The sequence below is a fragment of the Ursus arctos genome, unplaced genomic scaffold (genome assembly GCF_023065955.2).
Source record: "Ursus arctos isolate Adak ecotype North America unplaced genomic scaffold, UrsArc2.0 scaffold_10, whole genome shotgun sequence".
NCBI classification, from domain to species: domain Eukaryota; kingdom Metazoa; phylum Chordata; class Mammalia; order Carnivora; family Ursidae; genus Ursus; species Ursus arctos.
Window position 1 is genome coordinate 51,741,628 of NW_026622764.1, and position 27,948 is coordinate 51,769,575.

General features: G+C 42.0%; 1 protein-coding gene across 2 annotated transcripts in view; it reads right to left on the bottom strand.

Annotated features, from left to right (window-relative positions):
* ENOX1 (ecto-NOX disulfide-thiol exchanger 1) overlaps positions 1-27,948 on the bottom strand; it is a 539,166-nt gene that overhangs the window by 224,429 nt on the left and 286,789 nt on the right. The window contains exon 5 of one of the 2 annotated variants that reach the window (XM_057308444.1): positions 19,133-19,279. The exons of the other annotated variant lie outside the window; for it this stretch is intronic. Coding sequence (XP_057164427.1) covers positions 19,133-19,220 — 88 coding nt within the window. The 5' untranslated portion in view covers positions 19,221-19,279. The remainder of the gene's footprint in view (positions 1-19,132; positions 19,280-27,948) is intronic. 2 annotated transcript variants of the gene reach the window in all.

A 27,948-nucleotide genomic window follows, 5' to 3' on the forward strand; every position in this document is an offset into this window, starting at 1 on the left:
ATGTTTTCCTACATAAAGATGCTAGTTTATCAACTAGAAAACTAAAGTAAGCTTTTTTTATAAAAAGACAGACTGAAGAGATTAGGAAGGTCTTGAGAATATAAACATACATTTACTCACCAACTCATGAAATACTAAAACTAGGGTTTTACTGCTCAAAGCGTAAAAGGAAGCATTTTAGTAGAAAGAAATTAAAGCACATTTTTATAGCAGAGAAAGTAATCTCAGAATTCATTAACGAAGAGACCAAAATATACACAAAATACATATTTTAAGAGAGTTTTAAATAAAGTCATGGAGAATAGATTTATAATGATTTAGTTAAACCAGGTTAGGAATGGCAGGAGTCTGTCCACAACCTTCAAGGACAGGAAAGAACCATATAATAGCCTTAATATTGACCAGTTGCAAAAAAAAAAAGTCAATAACAACATGAAGATGACTGGACTCTTAGAAGAAAGTTACTGTACCGGCCTGGTGTTCATGATGGTGAGGACAGAGAACATTAATTCTAATCGGATCCACGCCATTGACTTGTGAAAAACATTTTAAAAGTTCAGCGAAAAGGTAAGTATGCTATGAACACAGAGACATCAACTCTAATAGAAAAGAGATTCTGAAAAATAAAATTTTGATCACATAACTCTATAGTCATATTCTTAGTGAAAGAAAAGAGGACGCTGCTACAGAAATTGCTAAGTCTTTACAAGAACTGCTCTGGTGAATTCTGGTTCTACAGAAAAATGAGAAGTAAGTAGCAACAATGACACAGAAATGAAGACAATCACAAAAGTGGGAAGAATTCTAAGAAGAATGCTAGAAAGGCCTAAACCCAGAAGGACCAGAATTGAACATTCTGAAAAAAGACAAAAGGTACTACATGAAATATATTTAAACATACCTGAAGAGGAGGGACGAGGACAAATAGAAATCCTTTGGGGCAAGGCCATTAACAATGCAAAACAAACATGAAAGAATTGTTCGAGTCCCATTTTGTGGGTCTCCCTCTGCAAGCAAAATAATCCATTAACTGGAAAGGGTATAATAAACCCCCGGGGGCACAGAATTTCAGCCTAGGTGGTAGTAGGAGTGGAGAGAGGGAAGACAGAACTATCTTCAGATAATCTCAGAACAACAAAGAAATGTGAGGCTGAATCCGGGAACCAATGTGATAAGATACTAGGTTAAATACTACCCACCTTCCCTTCCTGCAAATCTCGGTTTGTAGCAAGTTTATTAAGATTAGGTCATTTGACCTTGAGAACTTAGTTCGACATTGAAACTGCTCACAACAACTACTAGAATTCCAAAGAATCGGTGTCAGTTTTGGAATGACAACTTACTAGCTTGGTGACTCGGGGAAAAAAAGAGAAAGGCTGAAGGTAATCTTCATATATTAGAAGGAAAGCAAATTTAGATGGTAGATCAGATTAGTTAAGTGATACACCAAAGAATGGAGTGAGGACCAGTGGGAGGGGATATGGCCAACTCGTTTCAGGTTCCTTCATTCTTTTCCCCTTTGGCTCAGTGAATATTTAGTTAACTCCAATTGTGTAGCACCAGTTTAAGTTCTAGGCCAACAAAAAACCCACTCCAAAGAAGACTGGCCCAGATAGATAGGGCAATATACAGAGGTAGGTAGGTAGGTAGATAGATAGACAGCCAGCCAGCCAAATGGGTACTTTAATTAAAACACGGGTCAGAGAAGAAGAACCAATCAACTTTCCCAGTGAAGCGACCTTAGATTTTCTTCATGGCTGGCTGAAAACCGGAGGGGTATTAACAAGGAATGAAAAGTGTTTCAGCCATCAACAGCACTATGAGCAAAGACACTCAGGTGAAGAGTACATGGCATGTACAGAAATGAGTGTTTTGTTTGGCTGTAGCTTAAGGGGCGGATGGTGGGGAATGATATTGAAAATACAGGCAGGGGAATGCTAGGGAGTTTGATTTCCATAGGCAATGGGGCCCTAATAGAGTATTTTAAATTGAGAGTGACAGGATCAAATTTGTAATTTAAAAAAAATTCTTAGAGTGATATAGAGGGTAAGCTCACAGGGAGAAAAGCTTGAAGAGGTTAACCTGTTCTGATATAATTACTAGGGACTAGGCAAGATAGGGCCGTGGCAGAGGACAGAGAGAGGGGGAGTAGATTAGAGATATTTCTGCAGACAGAAAGACAGGACTTGGTGAGCGACTGGAATATGGAGGTAATGGTGCAAGCAGGTAATATTCTAAAATGATTCTCAAGTTTCTGGCTCAGGAGACTTGGTGGGTAAAAACGGGATTTTCAAGGCACAAGAACAGTTAATATATGAGTTGAGCGTGGAAGGAGGAAAATGCGAGCTTTCTATAGAGCAAGCAATTGCTTCCATTATTGAACTTATATAATATATGCAAGCATGTTGTCCCCCAGGCAGATATCAGATTCTCCTGACAGCTATAGAGCTAGCTTCTGCGCTTGGCACACAGCGATTCCTGGCCTCTGATGGACACTGGAATCCCCTTGAGGAGGTTTCTGTAACTCTATCTGGTCTCCACCCTCAGATTTCTAAACCTTCAGTGGATCTAATGTGACGTTCCGGCCATATTTTAAAACAGCTCCAAGGGAGATTCTGACATGCATCAGAGTTTGACAGCCACTGAGGATACAGTCAATAAATAACTGATCAATTAGTTAAAAGAGGGAAGGAGAGAAGGCTTCCTGAAGTTTTTGAAGACGCAGCTGGTTGACCTATACACAACTGTACGGTGTTGGTTGGAAAATAGGCAACATGACCTTTCCTATTCTCCCATCTTAAGGATTCCTGAATGTGATGTTATGGTGTCCCTGGCTTTGACTCTTGAAGACAGAGCACTGGCTGAGTGATCACTGGTCTGCCTCAATGAATCTTTTTCACATCTTTTTCTTGCATTGTTAATGGCCATCCTGTCTTACAGCAACACATTCTTTAACTTCGTAATATTTCATTTCCTTGTCCTGATGCCTGTCTCTTCTCCTAAACTGGAGTCCATGAAGGCACGCAGGCTGCTTCTTTTGCTCACTATTGTGCATCCAGCATTTACCGAACACCACACAGCTGTTCAGCAAATAAATGAGAAATGAGCCAGATTTTGCTTGTGAAAATTTTTTAGGCTATATTTTATCACTTTCAATACGGACCTGTTCATGAGGGTATTATAGACCCAGAAAACAATTTTAGAAATAATAAAAGCACATACAGCTATGGACAAGACATTTTTATATACTTTTTACTTCAAGGAAACACTTTGCCTCCAAAACTTTACTGTTATATAAACATAGCTCCTTACAGAAAATAAATCCTATTAAAAATAGGGAATAGATAACTAAAAGGATGACACAGGCCCAGGTGTTTAACCTGAGAAATATTTAAGCCGTGGTCCTATTCCTTATCTAGATCTAAGAAGTCTTGGCCTTAAAGTCTGATTGACCTGGTGCTTTCATATCCATTATGTGTTAATGAGCAGGTCTGACAATTAGGTACGAAACAAATACATGAATGAAAGGATGGGAAGCTCAAAGTTCATCTTAGCAGTGCAGTCAAAGAAGCAGAAACAGGTGGCTGATATGAAGATCCAGAAATGTCAAAAAAAACCCTTATACTAATTGTAATCAATATGCTTCTATATGTTTGAACAGTTAAACATCAGCTGATAGTACTTACTACAGTAGTCAACTAACTGATGACATTTTACTGCCCTGGGACTGAATGTGAGTAGTTTCTTAGTTTCCTTCCTTCCTTCTTTCTTCCCTCCCTCCCTCCCTCCCTTTCTTTCTTTCTTTTCTTTTTTTTTTTTGGACAAGCACCTACAACCCACTTCTACCTTCACACATGTCCGCTTCTGTAATTGTCAGAGCAGCTCGACAGTTCAGGAAACTAGAGATCAGAGTGCCCTGATGTATGCCTGACACTAGAATACCATAAAAAGTGTCCATTATAATAAAAAAAAATCACTGAAGCATCATTCTGATCCAGGTGAAAATGTATATTCTATGTATAAAACCACAATTTTATTAAAATACTAAATATAAACCTCAATTATGAGAACAATAAAACACTACATTCTAATGATACAATCTGGCTTCCTAAGAAGAAAATAGTATTGTTTCAACTGACAGTACCAAAAAGATGTTAAAGTCAGTAATAAGATATACTGACCTCATATGCCCTTTGACCTGAGACACTGAGAAGGGTATAACACCTCTGTGGTACTCTTGCTAAAATTGTATAACCTCAACTTAATCAGAAGAGAACACCAGACCAACCCATATCAAAGACATCTTGCAAATAACTAAAAGAGACCAGTTCTCTTTTAAAAAATGTCATGGGTACAAAAGTAAAAGAAAGAATGCGGAACTGTCCTATTCATTTCTGGTATTTTTGGTGTACTCAGATCATCAGTCTGAAGACCAGTTGCCAATACACAGTATTGGAAGTATAAATGCAAGGTTAAGAAACTAGAATAATTCCATATTGCATCCAGGATATTAGCTAAACTTTATGATGCAAACTTGTTTTTATATGATTCGCAATCTTCCCTAAACAGTTATAATCAAAAGAGGCTTCTCTGTTAACTAGAAACTCCAGTTCAGGGATTGAAAATGACTTTACACTAAGCTAAATATAGATGTCATTTCTTACAAAGGCTGTATGTCTTTTCAAATCAGTATCTGAGCTTAGATGATTAGAATTAGGACGGCTATTTCCATTGTCCTAACAGGAAAGCAGACCTACAAGAGAAGGAAAACACAAAAATGTAGGGGGAGGGCCGGGGATTGGAAGCCAGGAGGAAGGAAAACACTATTCCCTTAAAACACATTCATTAGCCTGTGAATACTGCTAGATGCTCCAGGCTAGAAGTGAGCAGCTTGCTTCTGAACAGATTTTAATTTTTAATCCAGTGGAATAGGTCAGATGCCGCTCTCCCACCTGGAGGCCCTGGCCCAGAACCTACCTGCCCCACGGCAGTACTGCAGGTCTGCTAGTAATGGTCACCTTTGGGTAAATGCAATCTCCAGGCAGCCATGTGGCTCTGGGTGCTCTGATCCCAAGGAGCAGTAATAAAAGTTGGATGAGATCTCACAGTCGGTAGTAGGGTGGGGGTTTTCCCACAGTAGGAGGGTGGGGGTTTTCTCCTTCGATATTTTTGTAGGAGTGAGAAAGGACTTGGCCATTAAAAAAACATTTTTCAAAGTAGAAGTAGGAGTGGGGATATCTATGTTTGAAATAAAATTCTAATAAAGATCAGCTTTACAACTTAATTAAATTTGGGTAGAGGCATACATGTTGGTCCAAATGTGATATTCACGAGACAAATCATCTGACATGGGAAAGATCTCCTGGGGAATCAAACGTCTAAACGTAGGGGGCACTGAACAGAGCGGTCCCTGGAGTGTTTAGACTAGGAGCTAAAACAAGCAACGATGAACACAGTCTGACCAATTCCCAAGCTCTTCACAGACCTCAGATTAGCTGGGTCTTAGTGCAGCAGGTCTCAGCTGTCCATGAAGATGAGAACACATTTTAAAAGCTGCATCTGAATTTTAAAGGTACTCAACATTTCTGCATTGTTTACTGAAAAAGGTCAACACGCTGGTGTCTTCTTTGTGCAAGGCAGAACTTTAGTCTAAAAGCAATGGGTTTGCCACATGGCATTTGCTGAGAATGTGTTAAATGCATAGTTCCAGAAGCGAGAATATTATTTTTCAACTCAGTGAATGCATTATTAAAGGACTACTGCTGCGTCCTCACGGGGAGACAGGAGAAGAGGCAGGCGGTGACCCCGCGTGCTAAATGCAAAGGGACACTGACTGAGTCACTCACTATAAATTCACAGTCACAGCACCAAACCCACACAACTCCGCCCCTCTTCAATTCCCTTTCTGCCAATCTAGAAAAAAAAGAGAAATGGAAACATTTAAATAAAACTCATATAAAACTTCAGCGCCAAGCACATCGTCTTTGGTTCTTTGGACAACAAGTATCTCAGGGAGGTTTGCGCCTGGTGTCCTTCCCATGTCTTGGGTCTGCATGAACATTCGCTTCAGTCCTCAATTTTTCCTACCGATCAGAAATACACTATGCTGACTCCTTCCAATAAGATTTGTGTTGAAATCATGAAATGCCCATGGAAGTAATTTTTTATTAACCGAACCTGAAATAATACATAATACATACCAATTTTATGACAGTGAGAAGAGTTATGCACTGTAGTTAGCCGAGAGTATCTGTTGTATAAATTAAAAATCTTCTTAGGAGTATATCCAGCATTTTAAACAGACTATGGAAAAGCATGAAATTAATCCCAGGTGAGTTTTGACTGAACACCAGCAAGCCTTTATCATTCTAGGAGAAATACTGATCTGCAATAGACAAATTCCCTGATAAATTCAGAAATTATCCTTTTTACATAAATATTTTTCATTTGGAAAAATGCTCTCTTTAAACTATTCCCTTAGTGCGTTTTTTATACATAATTCGATGTATAGATAGATTTACATACAACTGTTCCAGTACACACCTTCTATATAAAGCAAAGTGAATCTGTGACAAAAATTCCTACCCTATTCCCATGTGGGGAGCAAATAAATGACCAGTATCCCCAAGAGCATGGTACTATATGCCTAGTTTTATGTAACATACTCCTCTTAAAAATAAGATTAAAAAAAAAAAAACCTTAAGTTTTTGGGAACTTTTTTCGGGAAATTTCAGAAGACTCTGGCTTTTAAATTACATCTTGATTGGATATATTTTCCTCGACCTCAGAATTCTTATGTTAAAAGAGCTGATGCTGACATAATTTAGTCCAACCCCATCCGCATATATAGAACTCCCAGCGCACATCGTCCACTCTGCTCTGTGCAGTGACACGAGATGACTCAGGCACGGTCCCCGGTCCTGCCTTCCAAGAGCCCGCAGCTGGGCTGGCAGGACAGACAGCTGGATGACTGGGGGTAACAGACTGCGACTATATTCCAGGGGTATGAAGAGAATGCTCCGGCAGCATGGACTAAAGAGCAAGGATTCAGGAAGGGGACACGGGAGTAGGGAGGGCAGAGGCTCAGCAGAGGAGATGACATTTAAGCTGGGTCTTAAAGGATGAGTAAGATTAGACCAGGCAGATGAGAGCGGTCCAAGCTGGAAAAAACAAATCAGCCCATGCATGCAAGTTTTAAAAATCAGACTTTTAAGGTGCGCCTGGGTGGCACAGCTGTTAAGCGTCTGCCTTCAGCTCAGGGCGTGATCCCAGCGTTCTGGGATCGAGCCCCACATCAGGCTCCTCCGCTGGGAGCCTGCTTCTTCCTCTCCCACTCCCCCTGCTTGTGTTCCCTCTCTCGCTGGCTGTCTCTCTCTCTGTCAAATAAATAAAATCTTAAAAAAAATCGGACTTTTAAGAGTGTTTTATTTCAGGGACGCATGGGCGGCTCAGTTGGTGAAGCGTCTGCCTTCGGCTCAGGTCATGGTCCCAGGGTCCTGGGATTGAGCCCCCCCAGGAGGGCTCCCTGCTCAGCGGGGAGCCTGCTTCTCCCTCTCCCTTTGCTCCTCCCCCTGTTCATGCTCTCTCTCTCAAATAAATAAATAAAATCTTCTTTTTAAAAAAAGTGTTTTACTTCAAAAAGATTTAAGTTTGCAAAGCCTAACATGAGATAAGATCACAAACAAGACGGTTTCTTTCTCACCAGCCTGCCCTCCTCCCAAGCACCCTAAATGTTTAGGAAGTACATGTAATTAGTAGGAGTAGAGGACTGAGAGCCCCTTGGGAGGAGCGGAGACAGTGCAAATTCTTCTGGAACTGAAATAAGACTTGGAGCCAGCACTCCAGGCCTGTGAGGACAGGTGTTCTCCTGAAATGAGAAAAAGCATACTGCAATGATCTCGCCTTTTTGGTCTGCTTAAAATGCAAGTCAATCTCTTTACGAAAGAGGACCTGCCAAGAAAAAAGCCTGCGAAGTGCCATCAACTGCAGGGTCTGTAAGAATTCTGCTCTGTGGTAAGGCCTATTTGTTGGTCAGAAGGGAGGAGGGTGAGAAGAAATCAAGAATTTCCTTTCAGTGATGAAATCACTCTGGTACTTTAAGTCGATGTGAAGCCTGGGCTGCAGACTTCCTGACTTGTGCTCTGCCCATCTTCTGCCACAGAGGGAAGAAGAAGGGGGGAAAGCAAGATCGGGAAGGCCTGGAGAAGGAAAGGAGTTCTGGGAAGTCCCTGTCCTCAGCTGGGTTCTAGGCAATGGCTCTAAGCCCTGAGGACTCCAGTGCTCAAGGAAGGATGGCTGGTTAGTGGCTGAGAGATGAAGAGGACCATAGGACTTTGATGGGTTTTCACAGTGCCTAGAAGCTAGCCAAACAAGAGCTTAAAAACCTAAGGGACGTTTAGTTAGCTAGAACCTAAATGTAATAGAAACTAAATGTAATGCTTATTCCTATTTTATAAAACGAAGTTCCTCCATTCACATTGATATTATTTGCAAAGGGGTGCACGTACGTGTGGGTGTATGTGTGTGAGAGAGAGGTTTAAAAAAATAAACTGAGTGTCTGGATTGTGCACACTGTATTTTTCTTTGGGCCATCTACAGGTGGAGTCAAGTTGCAGGAAAGACGTATTTAGGATGCCTTGGAGATGTCTTTTTTTATTCTTTTATTATTCCCCATATAAAAGGAGGTGGCTTCTGAGAGCTGAGTGATTGGCCCCTGAGCCCGTGGGGCCCCCAGGCCTCCTCCCCGGGCGTGCAGGCTGTGAGGCAGGTGCAGGGCTGCCCTAGGATCTCAGGGCTTGGATTCCGGCTCCCAGTTTTGGGGTCTGCTGCTGACTCACTGCACGAATGGGGGCCGGTCACAGTTTTCTCAGGTAACAACGCAAAGCCGGGGCTTAGATTTTATAGACTTTTCATGGCTGTTTCCTCCTGCAGTGTTTTCTGATTCGGCAGCACGATATGATGTTCTAAAGAGATGTTTTCATCCTTCTGGGTGTTACATACTCTCATTTGAGAGCCTCCGTAATAATAACAATGCCCCATCTAGCGTCCACACGGGGAATACTGGTCCAGGAGTACACAGTGGGCTGTGGCTCTCGGCCCTCCGTGGCATCAGGGCGCGGAACAGCAGTTGGCAGAACGGCTGCCCCAGGTGGTCTTTATATCTCACTGACCCAACTTGGTGACAAAGGACATTTCTGAAAAGGCTGGGTTTTATAACTTTTAAGGGTGATGTATGGTGCTAGCACAATAGGACTTTTTTTTTATTAAGGTTGCACAGAATGATCCTTCCTAATATCTTTACTGGCAGCGATGGCCATAAACGTAGAAGAGCCTCAGGGGTCTGGAGATGAGAAGGCAGCACCTCGCTGCTGGGTGGTGAGAAGGGATTCTGCGTGTGCCCCAAGCAATCCAGCCACGTTCCAGCCTCTCACTGAGATCCTCGCAGACAAAACCTGGGAGTTTGGCGGGGTTTCAACTCCCTTACCTTTCCCTTTTCATTTCTTTCCTTCCAAATGCTCTCACAAGGAAAACGTGTTTGATCGTTAACAGCTAACCACATGCTCTTAGAACTTCCCACGTTCCTTACCACTCTGTCCCTCTTCCAACTTAATGCCACCCCACAGCCAAGAAAGCACGGGAGGGAACGAGCGCAAATACGGGGACGTGCACGCATCGTTTAAGCAAACAGGCCTCCTCTTCCTTGTTTGACTCGTCTGTGCTTCTTTTTCTTCACTAAGTGCAGGGGCAATTTAATTTGTATACTGCCGTGTAAAAAGCGCTGCATTCTGGGACCTGTGTCCCTCTCGGAAGCCGGGTCAGTTCAGTGAGTACTTGTGCGGTGTCTCCTGCATGCCAGACACTGTCTTAATGATGTCTGGGCTGAGAGAACATAATGAGCCCAAACTCAGAAATCCTCCAACATGCTGCCCGTCCTGCCCACAGCCCTGTGACCTAGATTCCTGGAAGCACGTTTCACTTCTTGTGACCAAGTTCTCAGCAGCAGAGATTTTTCTATTTATTATACTTACATTCTCTTGATGGTTGAACCCATCCCAGCGGCTGCCTATCTCAGAATTCTGCAATGCTGACCTGGCTGACGGCCGGAAAAACTCACCTGCCTGTTGACCTGCTTTGATCTCTTAGTACTAAACTGGTCGCTTCTCTGTGACCTCCCTCGCTCGTCTGCCTTCCCTCCTTACCTTCCAGTCAATCACTTGGAATTGTACGATTTACTAGCCCAATGCGACTTCTGCTCATCCCTGAGCTTTGGTTTGCCGGTTTAATCAGCCTCCACTGTGATTCATATTCCAAAAATCACTTGATTCTAGAGTGTCCCAAATTGTCCTTCACTCCCTCATCACACACCCCGTATACCTGCTCCGTGATCCTCAGGCTTAGAGAGCAGCGCGCCCTCTGACTGAGTTCAGAGTGATGATCTCTGCTCAGTCCCACTGATCTCAATACAGGTCCGCTGAGCTGCGGTTTTCTTGAGTACAACTATTACCTGGTAACCAGCAACTCAGGAGGCTCAAACAGAACACTGGCAAATGAGATTTGCCTTAGAGGGCCACCAAACACAGTGATCTTTGATAAATACCGAAGAAAGAACACATCTGGAATAGTTACTGAACATCGAGAACGGTGCCTGGTCCTTGATGGGGATTCAAAAAAAAAAAAAAAATCGGCAAGTTATAGATGGATAGCTCTTAAATAACAAATTGTAAATGTTTGGAGTTATGACTGCATATTGTCAACTCCTTCAGGTTAAAGAATCTATCTGATTCATATCGATATCACCAGGGTCCAACACAGTGCCTGGCATATAGCTGGGTTGATAGATATTTGTTGAATTAAAATGACTTTGTTGAGAAAAGGATGTCAAGGGCACTTCTGGAAGATGTCCAATTTCCCAGGAGTCTAGATGCGGTAGGACACCTTAAGATGCCCAGACAAAACTATCAGATAGGTTGGACCCCTACATCTACAGGCTACAATATTCTTGAGGCACGAGAGTCCGTGAATCTACCCCATGGGTATGAACCGCAACAAGAGAGGAACAGGAATTCTTCAGTGACCTAATGTACGTTCCCCTCCTGGCTGGGAGCCTCTGCACCTTCAGGTTTGGCCTGAGATGCAAGACATCCTTCTGGACAGCTACTTACTCATAAGCAAAAATAGGAAGCTATGCTTGGCCATGCATCTCTGATGTCTGATACACGGATGAGCATGAAACAGCCAGCTATAGGCCCTCTAATGGAGCCCAGCACAGTTGCCAAAACAGCTGGATGGCCCGGGGCCAAGAATATAATGCTTTTAGTGAATGCTCTTAGCTAACTGGTTTAGAACACTTCGTTTTTTGTCATAGTTGAAGCTACCCAGAAATGTAGGGAACACTATACTTAGGTCATTCAAGGGTGCAAGATTTTCAAAGTATATGAGAATGTGTTAGTGGTCATTTCGCATAAACTATAAAGCATCCATTTTTAAAATACTCATAGCAATCAATGCTTTTAATTGAGCAGAGAAACAGAGATATAGAAATGTTTGGTCCGAGCTGTGGTTCCTGACAGTCATCTTCAGAGATAAATTTCCACAATGGATGTTTCAATTAAGACAGTAATATTTATTGAAAGGTAAACCATAAATGCATAGCCACTTGAAACATTATTGAACAGAAGTAATTTATACCACAGCTGGTGCACTGCATTTTAGCCCTGCTTTGATTGTATCAGCATTTGTCAATTAATCAACGTGAATCTTGTAAAACATGTTCTCTTGTTAGTGGAAACAAGCAATTGCTTGCAGACTTTGAAGGAAAGGTCATTTAATAATTTGCTAATTGTGTAAAGCTAGATTTAAATTTGAAAAGAAAAGCAAACTTCCACTACTGCTGTGCATAAGTGCGATTTTAAGTTTAACCTCGATATCTTAAATGTGGTCCATGGTTCCGTTTTTGTTTCCATTTTTAACTGAAAAGCAGTGAAAGATTAAGACAGAAAAAAAAGTAACCTCAGGTTTTTACATTTATTTTAGGAAACTTTTTGTTGTCACCTTTACCATTTCAAAGGCGTTGCTAGCCTTGAGGCTATGGTTCTAAACAAATCAACGACATTTTCTTGGCAAAAAAAAAAGAGAGAGAGAGAGACAGAGAGAAAACACAAAGCAAAAGAAATAGAAAACAGCAGCACAAAAGAGCTATACAGTGGCAATGATCCGTTTCCTTCTTTCTTTCTTTTTTGTTTGGCTCAGCTCATCCTTCATCATGCTGATGAGATGTCAGCTCCTGCTCCTGACTGCTGGTTCACTTTAAGTTCAGTAAGCGAGAAAGAAGCGGAGTCAAGTTCTCCCCGGGCAAGCCCCGCACCAGCACACTCGCAGACCCCCAGCAACCCAGAAAGCACCTCAACTTCCAGCACCGCCACCAAGCCCTCCGCGGTCACTCACGGGATGCCACCAAGTTGAAAATGGGGAACATACCTCGGAGGGCAGTTTCTACACTGGGGTCTGCAGGGCTGAATCGAGAAATCCGCACCATCCTAGAAGTGGCCGTGACACTGAAGAGGAGATCACACGCCTTGAGGCGTTTGTGAGAGTACGAATTTTGTACGGAGTCACAGAGACATTTGTGGAACGGAGGTGGGTCTTGCCAGACCCGGTCTGGGCAAACCGCTTTGCTGCAGGGCTCCTTTTATAAGAGTTACGAGGCCGGGGTTGCTCTCCGCCTGCTCAAACTGGCTTATCAATCCATTCCATTCCATTCTGTTCCCCGTTCTAAATAAGTCATTATTTCAGGCACATTTCCCTAAGCAGATGCAAACACTCTTTTCCTGTGTGAGATTCCCTTGGGCAAATTAGGCTTCTTGGAAAACGGTCAAGGAGCAATCAAACAAAATACCTACTGAGAAACGAGCCTCTGGCTTCAGGGGATGCTGTCAGGCCCGCAGGCCACGAGGCAAGCTGTAGACACTGCTTGGGCCCGAATGTTGAATGTGATAGGGCCGGCAATGGGGAGCACACGCCTGATATCTGCAGCCGAAGTTTCTTTTTTATGGTCATACCAATAGGTTTATTTTTTTTTTTTCCAGCTTTATGGAGGTAGAACGGGCAGAAACAATTGTGTAAATTTAACGTATACATACAGTGGTGACAGACAGATGGTGAAATGATTACCACGATAAAGTCAGTTCACAAAACCATCACCTCACATAGTTACCTTCCTGTGTGTCTGGTGAGAAGGGTTTCTGTCTTAAGGAAACAAAACTGATAGTCATAAGACAATGGACAAATTTCCTTGTCTAATATTTCTAATTCAATGCTGCCAATCAAAGTCCAATTTCTTAATTAAACTATAATAAAGACTTTGTAAGGGAAAAGTTACCATAAAATGGCTATCTTCTGTTCTCATCATCCTATCTAACAAATGTGGGATATTTCTGAAATAAATACTTGTTAAATTTTTTTTTTTGAGTCAGAGGGAGAAAAGTCCCTTTTGTATTCTTTTAATATTGGCTTTTATTCACCTCCGCTTCGGTTAGCTCACTTCCATATATCAAGACTCTTTTCCAAACAGGAGAGACGAGAGGCACACGCAAAGGCGGGCAGGCAGGCGGCCCGGTCACAGCACAGCTGCCCCCTGGCAGGACTTACTTCGACCTAGAACGCATATACCACATTACGAAGCCACAGGGAAAAATGAATGGATGTGGATGGTAGGTTTCCATTTGTTTCCCTGACATTGTGTAAATAAGTTTGTGTGTTTCAATTCAAACGGTTCCATCATCTTGGAGGTCTTAATCATTTGTGATAGCCGTTTCCGAAGTGTTCGAAGCGTGCGCTTAAGGAGCATTACTGGCCTTCAACATAGTGATACTACCGGAAGCCGATTCACAACTCCGTTCATGGTTATCCTTGATCATCTTTATTTAAAAGTTCAGGCTCATGAGGTGGCTGTAGCATGCTCTGATGTTTCAGCCTGTTGGTCAGCAGCGTTCCCCGCCCCCCTCCAGAACATCTGGCTCTGCTGGGCCCTCACACTCTTCACAGGAAACTACAATTGTCAAGGTGAATGGGGGGGAGGTGGTCAGTGGCAGTAAACTAGGAAACACATTTAAAAAGGCACCACTTTACACCAGTAAGAATGGCAAAAATTGACAATGCAGGAAACAACAATTGTTGGAGAGGATGTGGAGAAAGGGGATCCCTCCTATATTGTTGGTGGGAATGCAAGTTGGTACAGCTACTCTGGAAAACAGTGTGGAGGTCCCTTAAAAAGTTAAAAATTGAGCTACCCTATGATCCAGCCATTGCACTACTGGGTATTTACCCCAAAGATATAGATGTAGTGAAGAGAAGGGCCATATGCACCCCAATGTTCATAGCAGCATTGTCCACGATAGCCAAACTGTGGAAGCCAGGATGCCCTTCAACAGACGAATGGATAAAGAAGATATGGTTCATATATACAACAGAATATTACTCAGCCAGAAAGAACAATTACCCAACATTTGCATCAGCATGGATGGGACTGGAGGAGATTATGCTAAGTGAAATAAGTCAAGCAGAGAAAGACAATTATCATATGGTTTCACTTATTTGTGGAACATAAGGAATAGCATGGAGTACATTAGGAGAAGGAAGGGAAAAACGAAGGGGGGGAATCAGAGGGGGAGACGAACCATGAGAGACTATGAACTCCACGAAAGAAACTGAGGGTTTCAGAGGGGAGGGGAGTGGGGGGATGGGCTAGCCCAGTGATGGGTAGTAAGGAGGGCACATATTGCATGGGGTATTGGGTGTTATACGCAAACAAGGAATCATGGATCACTACATCAAAAAATAATGAAATACTGTGTGGTGACTAACATATAACATAACATAACATAACATAACATAACATAACATAACATAATCAACCAATAAAAAATAGAAAGGGCAGCCTTGTTTGGAAATATACCTGGGATTTTGGTTGTATTCAGGTGTGGTGAGGCCAGCATTTTAGCAGATGCTTGCCAACGACAAGACAACTTGCTATGTGCAGTTCCCAAGAGGAGGGGGGGGCGTGTGGTGCCAAGAAGGCCTGGAGGCAACAGGGTCAGCTGCAGTCAGAGGGAATAAGGGGAAAACGTGGGCAACAAACTTTTTTGTGGTTTCTGCAGGAAAGGCAAAGCAAGGCAAGGTAAGGGGTTTAGGACTGGCTAGTGTGCATAATTTCAGTGGGCTCTGTGGTATAGCATTGGTTCCTAACTGTCCAGTACCTGGCCCTGAGGTGATTTAGGGCAGGGGGATAATATTTCGGACTGCAAAAGCCTGATAAAAGGAGGCAGGTGGGGGCACGGACTCAGGATTGCTTGATCTGCACATCAGAAGGGTGTTCCTAGGACAACTGTTAGAGATCTCTAGGAGTTAGCGAACCCTACAAGGACAGCGCCTCCCCCGGGACCTGCGAGGCCCTAAGATGTCTAAGTATCATAAAATACAGAAAATAAAAAACACGATTAACGCAACCCTCTCTGAAACACTGCCATAAGAAGCATAAAAATAGAGTTTCTCAGACTCCACCGTGCAGAGAAATCAGGGAATTTTGTTAAACTACATGCTGATTCATTAGATCAGGTGGGGTTTGAGACCTTGCATTTCCAATAAACTCCCCGGTGCTGTTGGGACCACACTAGGAGAACTTAGGGATAAGGGTATCACTACAAGTCTGCTCTCTAGGTCACCTTCTGCAGAGAAAAGGGAAGGACTTAACATTTCCTGACCCTGCTGCGACCCACATACTGGTGGGTGCTGAACATTCAGACTTCGTCTTGTTTCACTTGGACAACACCCTCTGCTTGTAGGAAAAATTATCCCAATTTTATAGGTAAGAGAACTGAAGCTCCGGGTGATTAAGTCACCTGCGTTGGGCCACTTCGCTAAAAGTAATAAGATACGAATGTATCTGACCTAAAACCTTTTTGTTTTTTTGCCCCACTACATCAGTACCAATGGTACCACTCTGACGGAAAATAAAAAGTCTCTGCTGATTTAGGCTTCCTAAAGTATAAAGTCCATGGACTCGAATCATGGGGCACTTACAACTTGATTTCGGCAAAGAAAGTAAATTCTAAATGGTGTTCCTTATCTCAGGACCAGAAATAAATGGTGCTAACTAAATAACTTATATTTTATTATAGCCATCTGAGAAACACTGCAGATGGGACTCTCTCTTCAACCAGTGTTTTTATTTTAAGAAGTGATGCGTGCACACGCTAAGATATATACAATAGAGGTTCCTCTTCCTCCCACGTGCCCTTAGTTCCACTGCTCAGAGAGAACTATTGTTAGGTTTGTGTAGCCTTCTAGAGATTCTGGACAAATAATAAAATTCTATGCAAATAACGCACTTTTTCATACAAATTCATTCACACAGTCATTTTAAGGCACTGGGGGGGGAAAAGCTGTAAATAAAACACACAGAAGCCTAATGTACCTTACATGCCAGCAAGGAATACAGATCATAAACAAACGAGTAAAATAAATATATGGTATGTCAAATAGGGATAAATGCTAATGGAGAAAATGTGGGAGAGGGGACGCTTGCGATTATAAACACAGTGGCTAGGGAAGACCTCACTGAAATGGTGATATCGCAGTAGAGACATGAAGGGGACCCTCCTGGTCCACGCTGACTTATCCCTTCGGCGGTACGTGTTAAAGCTCTCACCATGTCAGAATGGGACAGATCCACCTCATTCTCTCCCGTGGCTCCGCAGTATGCCACTGTTTGCACAGAGGAATGTTCTAGATTAATCCTGTTGTGTAATTTGTTAAGATGATCAGTTAGTGGTCATAAAAAGATTGGGGGATGCGGCATGAAGCCTGATGAAGTAGAAAGGGGCTTCAGTCAGGTGTCAGAAGCTGTGGAGGTAAGTCCCAGGGCGCCACTCGCCCTGCGTGCTCATGTGATCATGGAGTATTTCTGGAATGCCTTTTTTAGCGGCCTGGCCTTCTCCCCTTTCCTGCCTCATCTTGGCCTATGCTACTGTCCACCAGGCACAGGGTGATGTCTAGAAGCTCCTCTGGGGGTGAGGGGGGGGGTGTCAAGGTTAGATCCTGTTTACAATTTTCCTCAATGCCAGGCTACCTGGAATCCTTGCAGAGTCAAACAAAAACTTCGACCCTCGACCCTCCAGGTGGCAAGCTTTATACATCCCCATAAAGGAAGCAGAAGCAAACATGTTTAGGGAGCAGTTAACCCTCTGGGCTCCGAATGCCATCCTCTCATTTAGGAGAAAGCATATAAGCTTCCTAAAACAAAAACAAACAAAATCCTTACCTTCCAGTAATATTTATTTATGTGGATGCAGATGTTTAACTCTGGGCCATATGACTGAACAGATTCCACATTTAATGAAAGATTAATTTATTCATTTAATTATTATCTGAGGCAGTACCTGGATTATGTCAGCACTCTGCCAAGCTCTATAGGAGGAATAAATACTGGTGCAGTATGGCTCCTGCCCTTGTCACCTTCTAGCCTTTTAGCAACAAGACCAGTAAAAAACAAAACAAAACAGAAAACAAAACATACCAGGATTGTGGTAAGTGGTGCCAGAAGCAATACAACAAGGATTTAAACAAAGGGGAGAATGCTATGATCCGGGGCCCCTCGAAGACCCTTCAGAGAGGAATCTAAGCTGAGATACAAAATGCGAGAAGTGGAACGAGGGGACTCTGGGAGTGAGTGCGTGTGTGACTATGTGGGAGCAGATGGTGAGCAGAGGCCCAGGTGAAGGGAAGTACAGACGCTGTGCGGGGCCGCGCAGTGGCTCTGTAGAATGTGGGGTGTGCTTGCAGGTGACAGGCCACGTTGGCTGAAGTGAGACCAGCAGAGGGTCCTAAAGCCCCTACTTTGTGATTAGATGTGGGATAAATAAATTCGTTCTGAAAGAGATCCCCAAAAAAAGCACCATCAGCTTCTTCCTCTTTTTTTTTGGTGTGTGGGAGTGAGGGAGGGTTGTACACTTTGGTTTTACAACCTATACTTCTTCCTTTCTTCCTTTTTTTTTTTAAGATTTTATTTATTCATTTGAAAGAGAGAGACAGACAGAGAGAGCACAAGCAGCAGAGGGAGAAGGAGAAGCAGACTCCCCACTGAACAGGGAGCCCGATGCGGGGCTCGATGTGGGGCTCCATCCCAGAACCCTGAGATCATGACCTGAGCCGAAGCCAGACGCTTAACCATTGGAGCCACCCAGGTGCCCCTACAACCTCTATTTTTAATTCCAGTAATTTTTAACCCACTTAATACTTCTCAAACTAATATATGCCTATAGTTTAAAAAAGCAAATAGTAGTATTATGGTACTGTAAGGCCTATAACTAAAAACAACAGTCCCCTCTGTCACCTGCCCCCATCACCCCTTCCTGCTCCTTGGAAGAGACCATGGTTTTTGGTTTGCTTTATTACGAAAGTTAGTTATTTGCCGGATTGAGCTCGCTCTACAGGTAAGACTCTTGCCCCACCCAGTTAGTTACTCTCAGTTTGATAAATTTATGCACTTGTCCAGAGGAGAGGGACTAACCGGTAACTAACCCATCCCCTCCCCACAAGGAGGTTGACTCCTGCCATGGGAGAGAAAACTACTTTTAACTTCCAGTTCCAATATTTGATTTCGTATATTTAAATACTGTGTACAGACTGGTATTTCTCAAGTTACCATTTTTAGAGATCCATCTTCTGTCTCACTAGGAGGCAAAGAAATATTTAGCACCCTTGTACCATCACCACCTCCCAACGAGCTTCCTCCCGCATCTCTCCAGTACATTAAAGTAGCAATTTGGGGTTAAACCAAAATTCTGTGTTTAGATTGTTATGATTATATAGTAATTGCTTACTATCGAGCCACATAGTGTAAGAAAACACTTCCTACCTTGTTCAATATTTAGTTTTTCCTGGTGGCCTTTTTTTTTGGTCTATCTATTACTAACTACTCTTGCACTTCTCAAAGGAACTACAAAGGCCCAATTAAAACCATTTTTTTTTTTTTCCGTGATCAACACCATCAGTTAATCTGTCGCCATCTATTTTTCCCTCAAGGAGCCTCCCATTGAGTCGTCTGGTCTAGCCGTTTCCCAGGCCAGCTGCCCACCTGTTGTCCTGGGGCTTCTTTTTAACACCATCTTGCGAAATCCCTGTGCTTCTCTCCTGTGTTGGGTCCCCCGTTTCCTGGATCCCATGGCTTCCTCTTTCTTGGTTTACATCCTCATTTTTGTAGGGCTCATTCTCTAGTAGCTTCCTGAGAAAAGGTACACGGGAGGTAAATTCGTTGAGACCTTCCTTGAGCGTCTGAAAACGTCTTAATTCTACCCCCAATGCTTGCTAGTTAAGCTTGTCATTGAATCCTAAGTAAAAAGTCGTCCCCCTCAGCATTCTGAGGGCCGAACTGTCTTCTAGATTTCAGTGTGGTGCTTGAGGAGTCTGGTGTAATTGGCATTCCTGATCTTTTTATATATGGCCTGTTTTATTTCTCTGGAAGGTTTTGGAATCGTCCTTGTAATCCCTGCTGTTCTGAGACCTCATACTAAAGGATCTCAACGAGGATCTTTTCTCATCCACTGTTCTGGACACTTCAAGTCTGGATTGTTGTTCCATTTTGAAATTCTTTCTTATATTATTTTTTGATACTTGTCTCCTCACCATTTTTTTTTCCTGTTTTCTCTTTCTGGAACTCCTATGGTAAAATGCTGAACCTCATGGACTGATCCACTGCATTTCTTATTTTCTTTTCCCTCTTCCCCTACTGTCCATCTTTGCCTATTAATCAACTTTCTAGAATGTATACTTGACTCTATCTTCTACACCTCTGAATAATATTTTTTACTGTAAGTTTAATTTCCAGGAGCTCTTATTTTTGGATTGTCCCTTTTCTTTTATAGGATGCCCTTTTTATTTTGTAGATGTAATACTGTCCTCTCATCTTCCTAAAGATATTTAGGTTTTTAAAGTTTTTCTTCTACTTCTGAGTTATCTATATTTTCATTGAGCACCCCCCTTCTCTGTTTTGATCTCTGTATTTTATTCTGTATTTTATGTTGTGGGCTATACTCAAATATCTGGTGACCCTCTCACTATTCATTTGTATTTCAGACACACACATATATGTAGACATCAAGAAAGGGGTTTAAAAAAATAGTAAGATGACTGGCCCAAATAACTATTTTAAGAAAAGCTGTATAAGTTTATTAGGTAAAGGAAGAGACTGCAGGAAGTCATCTGACTTTAAGATAACTCTAAGTAATAATCACTCCCTTGGAAGGCATTCAAGTAATGAAATCACTAAATGTTTACTGTGAAATTCCATTCATTCATTCATTCATTCATTCATTCAACATGTACCCCAAATTCATATAAAAAACAACCATTATCCAGCAAAAACAACCCAGATAAGAAATTCTCACAATTACATGCCCAGATTACCTTCCAATCGTGTCCCTGTCCTTTCACTGCCCTGAACAGTATCTATTTTTCGTTTAAGAATGCATGCACTTACGTATATACTAATGTATATTATATATTCCTTACCTCATTCGTTAAGTCAGCTTACTGGTTATCCTTTTAACGTATTTTTTTTTCCCAAATATATTTCTTACAAATTTGTCTACCTGAAATTACGTAATTCTCTCTATACTATGCCACAACTCAATTATGGGCCAATAACTTTTTAAAAAAGTAAACATGTTGTCAACAACAATGCTTCTAACGCAGCTGTGATCGTACCTTTGAACTTGATGAAAGACTTTGTAGTCAGACTGACCTTGTTTCAAATCCTAACGCTTCCGCTTAGTAAACGTGATTTTCAGAAAGCTCCCCAACAGGAAAACAGACATAATATTATCTATATTGCAGGTTTTTATGAGAATTAAATCACAAAATGCATGTAAAGAGCCTGACATATTCTAGGTGCCCGATAAATAAAAGCTATTAAAATCGGAGCGTAAGAAGAAACCTTTAACTCTCTAGAAGGACATCTTTTCTAAGTGAATAGTTTTCATTTCAGTTCTTAGGCATCACATCACTGGGAAGCTCGTCCAGTGGAAGCCACATGTGAGTTACTTGGGAGTGATGGGGATAAGTTCTTATAGGCAATTAGGGAAAGCAGTATGAAAGCAGGGGGGAACGGGGAGCCTGGAAAAAAAAATTAAAGAAAATATTTGACTCTGGAGCAGTTTCTTCACCTTTTGGGGAAACTGTTTATTTAACAACAAAATTGGGAGGCTGGACGAAGTTCCTCCAGATATTAATGACACAGAGTGCTACGGTTAGGTAATTTTGGAATATGTGCTCCTCTCCCCCATTCGAGGTACCAGTTTGATTTTATTCTACCTGGTGTATTACAAACTTATTTGCCTACAGATCGTCCCCACTTTTTTTTTCAGGTACTACTTATTAACATATGTTAATTAAGAAAGAGGATGAGTTGACTGCAGCTTCCCATTCTATAATGTTTCTCTGAGTTTTACGACCTCAGCTAAATGGTCTGGATAAGGAAAAAAAGGAAAACATAATGTGTCAGAGGTTTTATTTATGGATGATTACTCCTACAGCACCATATGACTTTTATGGGAGAAAGCCTATCATGGTTTCAAGGAAATTTCTTTCTTTCTTTTTTTTTTTTTTACAGATTTTATTTATTTATTCGACAGAGATAGAGACAGCCAGCGAGAGAGGGAACACAAGCAGGGGGAGTGGGAGAGGAAGAAGCAGGCTCCCAGCAGAAGAGCCTGATGTGGGGCTCGATCCCATAACGCCAGGATCACGCCCTGAGCCGAAGGCAGATGCTTAACCACTGTGCCACCCAGGCGCCCCCTCAAGGAAATTTCTAAGTATAGGTTAACATCTCACCTGCATGGTACCATCAGTATCTCTGATCACCAACACTCTGAATGAACTGCTGCCAGTTTGGTGGATTTGATTTGGTGTTGAAGACAGTCAGATTACTGGGACACATCTGGCAATTCTGGCAATCAGTGAATGAAATGAATCAATAGGGTAGTGATCAGACTGACTGCTCAGTGATCAACATGACCTGGATGGAAAATCACTGTGGGATAAACTAATCCTTAGGCTGCAGGACGACATTGTGATGCCAGAATAAAACTTAAATGGGCATTTCATGGGCATAATTCTTGATGCTACAATTACAATTTAAACCATTAAAATGATTTGTTACTAAAACACTTTCCCTTCTTCTATCGACCTACCAACATTTACTTTTATATCTGAAAGGAAAGGGCTGTGCTGTATCTTGCTGGGAATAAAAGGATATATAGCAGGAAAGAGGCCAAAGAACCTACCAAAAAAGTATCCAGGAGCCGGATGCTCTGTCAGTAACTTTCCATGTAGCCTTCAATAAGTCTTTGTGTTCTTACTTGTAAAAATAACTATCCTCAAGGAGCTTATAGCTAAGTTGATTATATTTACAAATTTGGGATTTTCATTTAATGCCTTCTTACATTACAAAATCATTCTTAATTTATCTACATAGCAGAGATAAAAGTGAATGACTATTTTTTATGTTCTTTAATTAATTACATGAAATAAACCCCCCTCCTTCATCTTAATTGCAGGAATTCCAACATAACCTGTTGCTGTGTTTTCCCTTTTTTCTCTTGATATGTCTCTTCCCCCTCAAGGCTGCTAAGGTTTTAAAGTGTTCTAATTATTTCTATCTTTTCATTAAATACTCTGCCTCAAAAGCATACCTTTCCTCCTTCTCAAAAGGAAATTTATAAAAAAAAACCAACACTGTAGAATCCAAAGAATGAGTGTGTTGGTAGTAAGCTGGCTAGTCATCCTGGTTTGTCTGTGGCTGATGGGTTTCCCACCGTGTAGGGCTTTCTGGGCTAAAGCTGGGACAGTCTGGCAAACCATGACAGTCAGTCACCTTGGTTTGTAGGCTGACCGAGGACTGGATGTCTGCATCAGAAAGTTGCAATTTTAATCCCCCTATTAGAAGTTCTCTTCTTTCATTGCCAAACAGCTGTAGAAAGCAATCAGATACCAGATGGATGAATGAATTTAATGACCTTTAAGTATCCTTTACGCCAGTGGTTCTCAATTTTGGCGTCTTTCTAGAATCATCTGGCTAAGCTTTGTAAAATGATATTATTTCCTGATTTGGTCTGAAGGTGAGTCCCAATTATCAGAATATATATTTGAAATTCCCCAGCTGATTCTAAGGTTACTGTGGGCTAAAAAACACTACTTTGCATACATTCTGAGATTCAAGCTATAGGTCTAATAAGAGCCACTCAAAGCAAGGAGAAATCTACTTTACGGGCTCTGAGTTTTTAAATATTACATGCAAATTTCCATTTCACATTTCAAACAAATGAGAAGCCACAAACTGACTTTACATTTATTCACCTAAGGATCACGATATATAAGTTTCTGTCTTGTCATGTTTTCCTGCTGACCATCAATCACCACCGTCTATTGACTTGGTGTGTGTATGCACACGAGAAGCTGTTTGGGGCACTGTGGGGCCACAAAGGTTTAAAACTCAAGTTCTCTGCCTTCAGGGAGCTCACCGTGTGACACATGAAAGGTGACTAAATGATGGAGCCTCTGACCTCAAGAGGAGATCAAAGAGGAAAAGGCTATGGCCAGAGACGGTTGGGAAATCTGCACAGGGCGGTAGGTAGGATACAAGGTCTTGAGGACCAGGTGGAATTCCAGTTAGAACCAGGAAAGGCATCCCCAGTAGGGAGAAAGACCCTTTTGGGGTAGGTCAGAAGCAAATGTAAAAATAATAAAAGTAAAATAAAAGTATTGCAAATATATATACACATTCTGCACAACGCAAACCATATCTAGAAAGGCATGTAGCTCATGTGAGGCCAACTGCTGAGCAAGGGGTCGTAATCACCCAATCACTTCTTTGGTGATGACACTGAAAATGAGAACTGGGCTGGCGGATGAAATAGCTGGTTCGGGACAGGCATAAAGACAAGCGTGGCGAACAAGCCACCGAATAGCAGCAGCAGAAGTCCCTTCCCTCTCTCCTGCTGGGCCCACTGAAGAGACCTAATTGCCCAGACATCAAGGCAAATGTTCTAGCAGTCGCTGCCAATCTCTTGAGGTTCCCCCCCTACCCAATCAAATGATTGTTTAACGTTGAGGGGATACAGTTACAGTGGAACTCATGCAAAAGTTACGCACTAGTTGTCATGTTATGTGCTTGTCAATCATTGATTTTCAATTACTTTTATAATGCAATGGCCTTTACTCTGGATTTCGGATTTAAGCACTACTGTTTCATTTGTCTTTGCCTCCTAAAATAGTTAATTCTCCTATTTATTCCAATATCTGGTCTTCATGCAAGATATTAACTAAATGTCAATGAATGATCTGGGTATGCATCATCTCAGGAAGTCAGTTGGCAAAATTAACATTTAGAAGTAGGCACCACTGGTTATTTCACACATTATTAACTTATATTACAATTCAAATAAGCTTACAGCTGGCAAAAAAAAAATCTCTTCTGTAAAGTGATCTCAAACATAATAGGCTTAATCAGAGATAAATTAAATTAGGCAGCCATGCATACTACAGCATATTAATTCTGAGTAGTTATTAAATACATTTTCTGTTATCAGTGGTGTGAACAACATTATATGCAAACAAATTCTTCAAGAGGGTAGCGAATAAAGTTTATGTCTGGGATGTGACGTGCCTGACAGTTTCCCATGGCTTCTTTTACTGTTAAATAATCTTTCCTGCTAATAGTGGCACTAGATTTAGTTCCCATAAATGAGTCAACTTTACTCCCAGACAATTAAGCAAAAGAACAGCAAACAAAATTGCCAGGGTGGTTTTGGATTTTTCCAAAGGGAACTTTTCTACCTTTCTATGGCAATTTTTGAAAGAAGGCATTAGTGAGGCACAGCTGGAGTAAAACCGTCCAAAGTACAAGGCAGTGAGTACTCGTTACATTAAAAAATGATGCATCTCATTGTGTGTTTTGGGTCACCTGTGTTGCCCGAGAATATTCAAAGAAGGAAATTATTAAGGTTCAATGCTACTTTGTAAATAAGATCCTACCGTTCTCTCTTTCTTTCCTTAAATGGTAGTCCTCTAAGCCATCACCTAGCGCTCAGATCCTATAAGCTAGCATACAGTGCTTTTGCGAAAGAAAATAAAAAGTTACACCTAAGCCTTTATATACGCACATACACGTGCATACCCTTCCTTGATTGACTTCTGCCATATTATCTTGTTCTTTTATTAATCAATCAGACCCTTTAATTTCTGCATCCAGAAGCAATGCAAATAATTAGGTACGACCACCCTCCCACCCTGAAGTCAGAGAAGAGCATTTGACACTCTGCACTTCGCACATTTAAAACTCAATGTAAGGTGACAAGAACATTAAGCTGCCCAGTGAGCAAAATGTGAGACTAATCACGATCTGTTCTTATCCGTGGGTACAATAATTGGCAAATTAAAGTGGCTGAGAATAGTTGGCCCACCTGCATCAAAAAGCATGACTTTATAAAAGGGCTCATAAAAATGAACGCACGCGGCCAGCTTTACTGACGACTCCTCCACACGCCAGCAGACTGAACAAGCAACATCACAGCACCCATTTAATTTCTGTAAAGTACACACCATGTAGAAGTGTTGTTATTTAAAGGAGTAAAATCCAAACCCTTCAATATGTTTCCTAAACATACTGGAGGAATTCAGGCTAGTACTTACCCCCCAAGACCCGATGCTTTCCTTTCTATGCTAGAAAACTGCAATCGACTTGCCTACTAAAATGTTGAGTTTGTAGCCTGACAACAGTTAGATTCAAATAAATATAAATGCCACGAGAAAAGGAACTAACTTAGTCTTATTAACCTTGCTACTGTCCATTCATCCATCCAGCTGTTTATCCATTTATTTGACATGTACTGAATCCCTACTTTGTCCTAGGCACTTCTAGATATTTGGCACCAAGTGATGAACGACATCTCCTTCGGGGGCTCGTCAGCCCCTGGAGGAAGGCCGTGTGCATACAGACAGCGAAGAGGGATGGTACCTTCTTGTGGAAATACTGCCAAAGCCCCATCCTCCCCTTAGAGGCTTTGGAGAGGAGAAGACTGTTGAGCTGAATTCTCAGATGGTATAGAGGGCATAAAATGGAGAGTTTGGGGGCTGAACAAACTTGAGAAAAATCTTCTAAGCTGAAAGACCAGCACGGGCAAAATCAACACAAAGGTCATGGTCTGCTTGAAGGAAAGAAATTGCCTTCAGAATATATGACGGAAATAAATACAGGAGGCAGGAGATCAACAGATGATGAAGAGGAGAGGGAGGCAAGGGTGAGAATATGAAGGGCACTGGAAGGCATGTCAGGGAGTTTGGGTTTCATTCTATAGGTGGTTGTTTGCAAAACACGGGCCAGACAAGTCCAGAGCCCTGGGGAGGGTGGGAGGTGGACGAGGAGGGCCTGCAGGGAGGGGGTGGCCGGGGAGTCAGGACTCCGGGTCCTGCAACTCTACTTGGAGCACAGCAGCTTTGCTACTCTCTGTTTTATCTTGGGCCTTCTTAATTTTTGAAATAACTTTTAAAATTTGAACTAGTTTTAGATTTACGGAAAAGTTGCCAAGATAGTACAGAGAGTTCCGGTAAATGCCTCACCGAGTTTCGCCTAATATTGACCTTTTATATTCCCACGGCACAGTCGTCATAAGCAAGAAACCAACACCGGTACACTGTGAGCTCAACTCCAGCCTTCCTTCCTGCTCCCCCAGTTTTTCCACGAAGGTACTTTCTCTGCTCCAGCATCCAGTCCAAGGCTCTACATTGCGTTTAGTCATCATGCCTCCTTATCCCTTTTGATGGGTAACAGTTCCTCAGTTTTTCCTTGTTACTCGTGACCCTGACGGTCTTGAGAAATATTAGCCAGGTATTTTAGAGAAAGTCCTTCACTTTGGGCTTGTCCGCTGTTTTCCACATGACCAGACGAGGGTTATGGGTTTGGGGAGGAATTCCGCAGAGATAAGGTACATTTTTCATCGTGTCATGGCAGGAGGCCTCTGATATCAACGAGTCTTACCATTATGATGCTAACCTTGACCACTAGCATTTCCCAGGTTTCTCCTCTGGAAAGTTACTGTTCTCTTCTTCACAAATTCTCTTACTGGGAGTCAGTCACTAAGTTCAGCTCCCATTGAAGGATGAGAGTAAAACTTTACTTCCTGGAGGGAGCCGTACCTGCCTAAGCTGTGGAATGATTTTATAAGGAAGATTTGTCCCTTCCATTCCAGTTATTAATTTGTTCAATCATTTATTTACATTAGGATGAACTCATATATATTCATTTTATACTTTCAACTGTAATCTAATACCACGTTATCTATTTTGTCACTCAAATTACTCAAGCCTTGGTCATTGGGAACTTTTTTAGGTCAGCTCTTATACCCCTTTGACATGCCCCCATTCTCCTGTTTTTTGAGCGCTTTATTGCTTTAGGGAAGACTAAATGCTCCAGGTTTCTATTTTATTTTTACTGCCTCAGCCTGAGAACCAGCCACTTGTCCAAACAGTCCTAGTTCCTTTCGTCGGAGCATGATGTTTAGAAACCAGTGTTTGGGCACTGGTACGCTAGCTGCTACTGGGGCAGCACTGCCCCCAGGCCCTGTCAGCAGGAAGAGCTAGGGAACATGTGCAGACATTCAAGCCTAGGTATACACACACAAGCACAATCGTTCCTATACTTGTCCGTCTGTATATATATTAGGCTACATGTGAGTTCATACTTGACATGTCCAACTCTAATTCAGCACTAAGGGGTTCGTTCCAGCCTTCCCTCCTTGCTTATTGCAAACGCCCTGGCAGGGAGAAACCTGGCTCCGGCCATCCATTTACTTTTTTGTTCAACTCCAGGATTTGAACCTTCTTTTGAAAACAGATTCC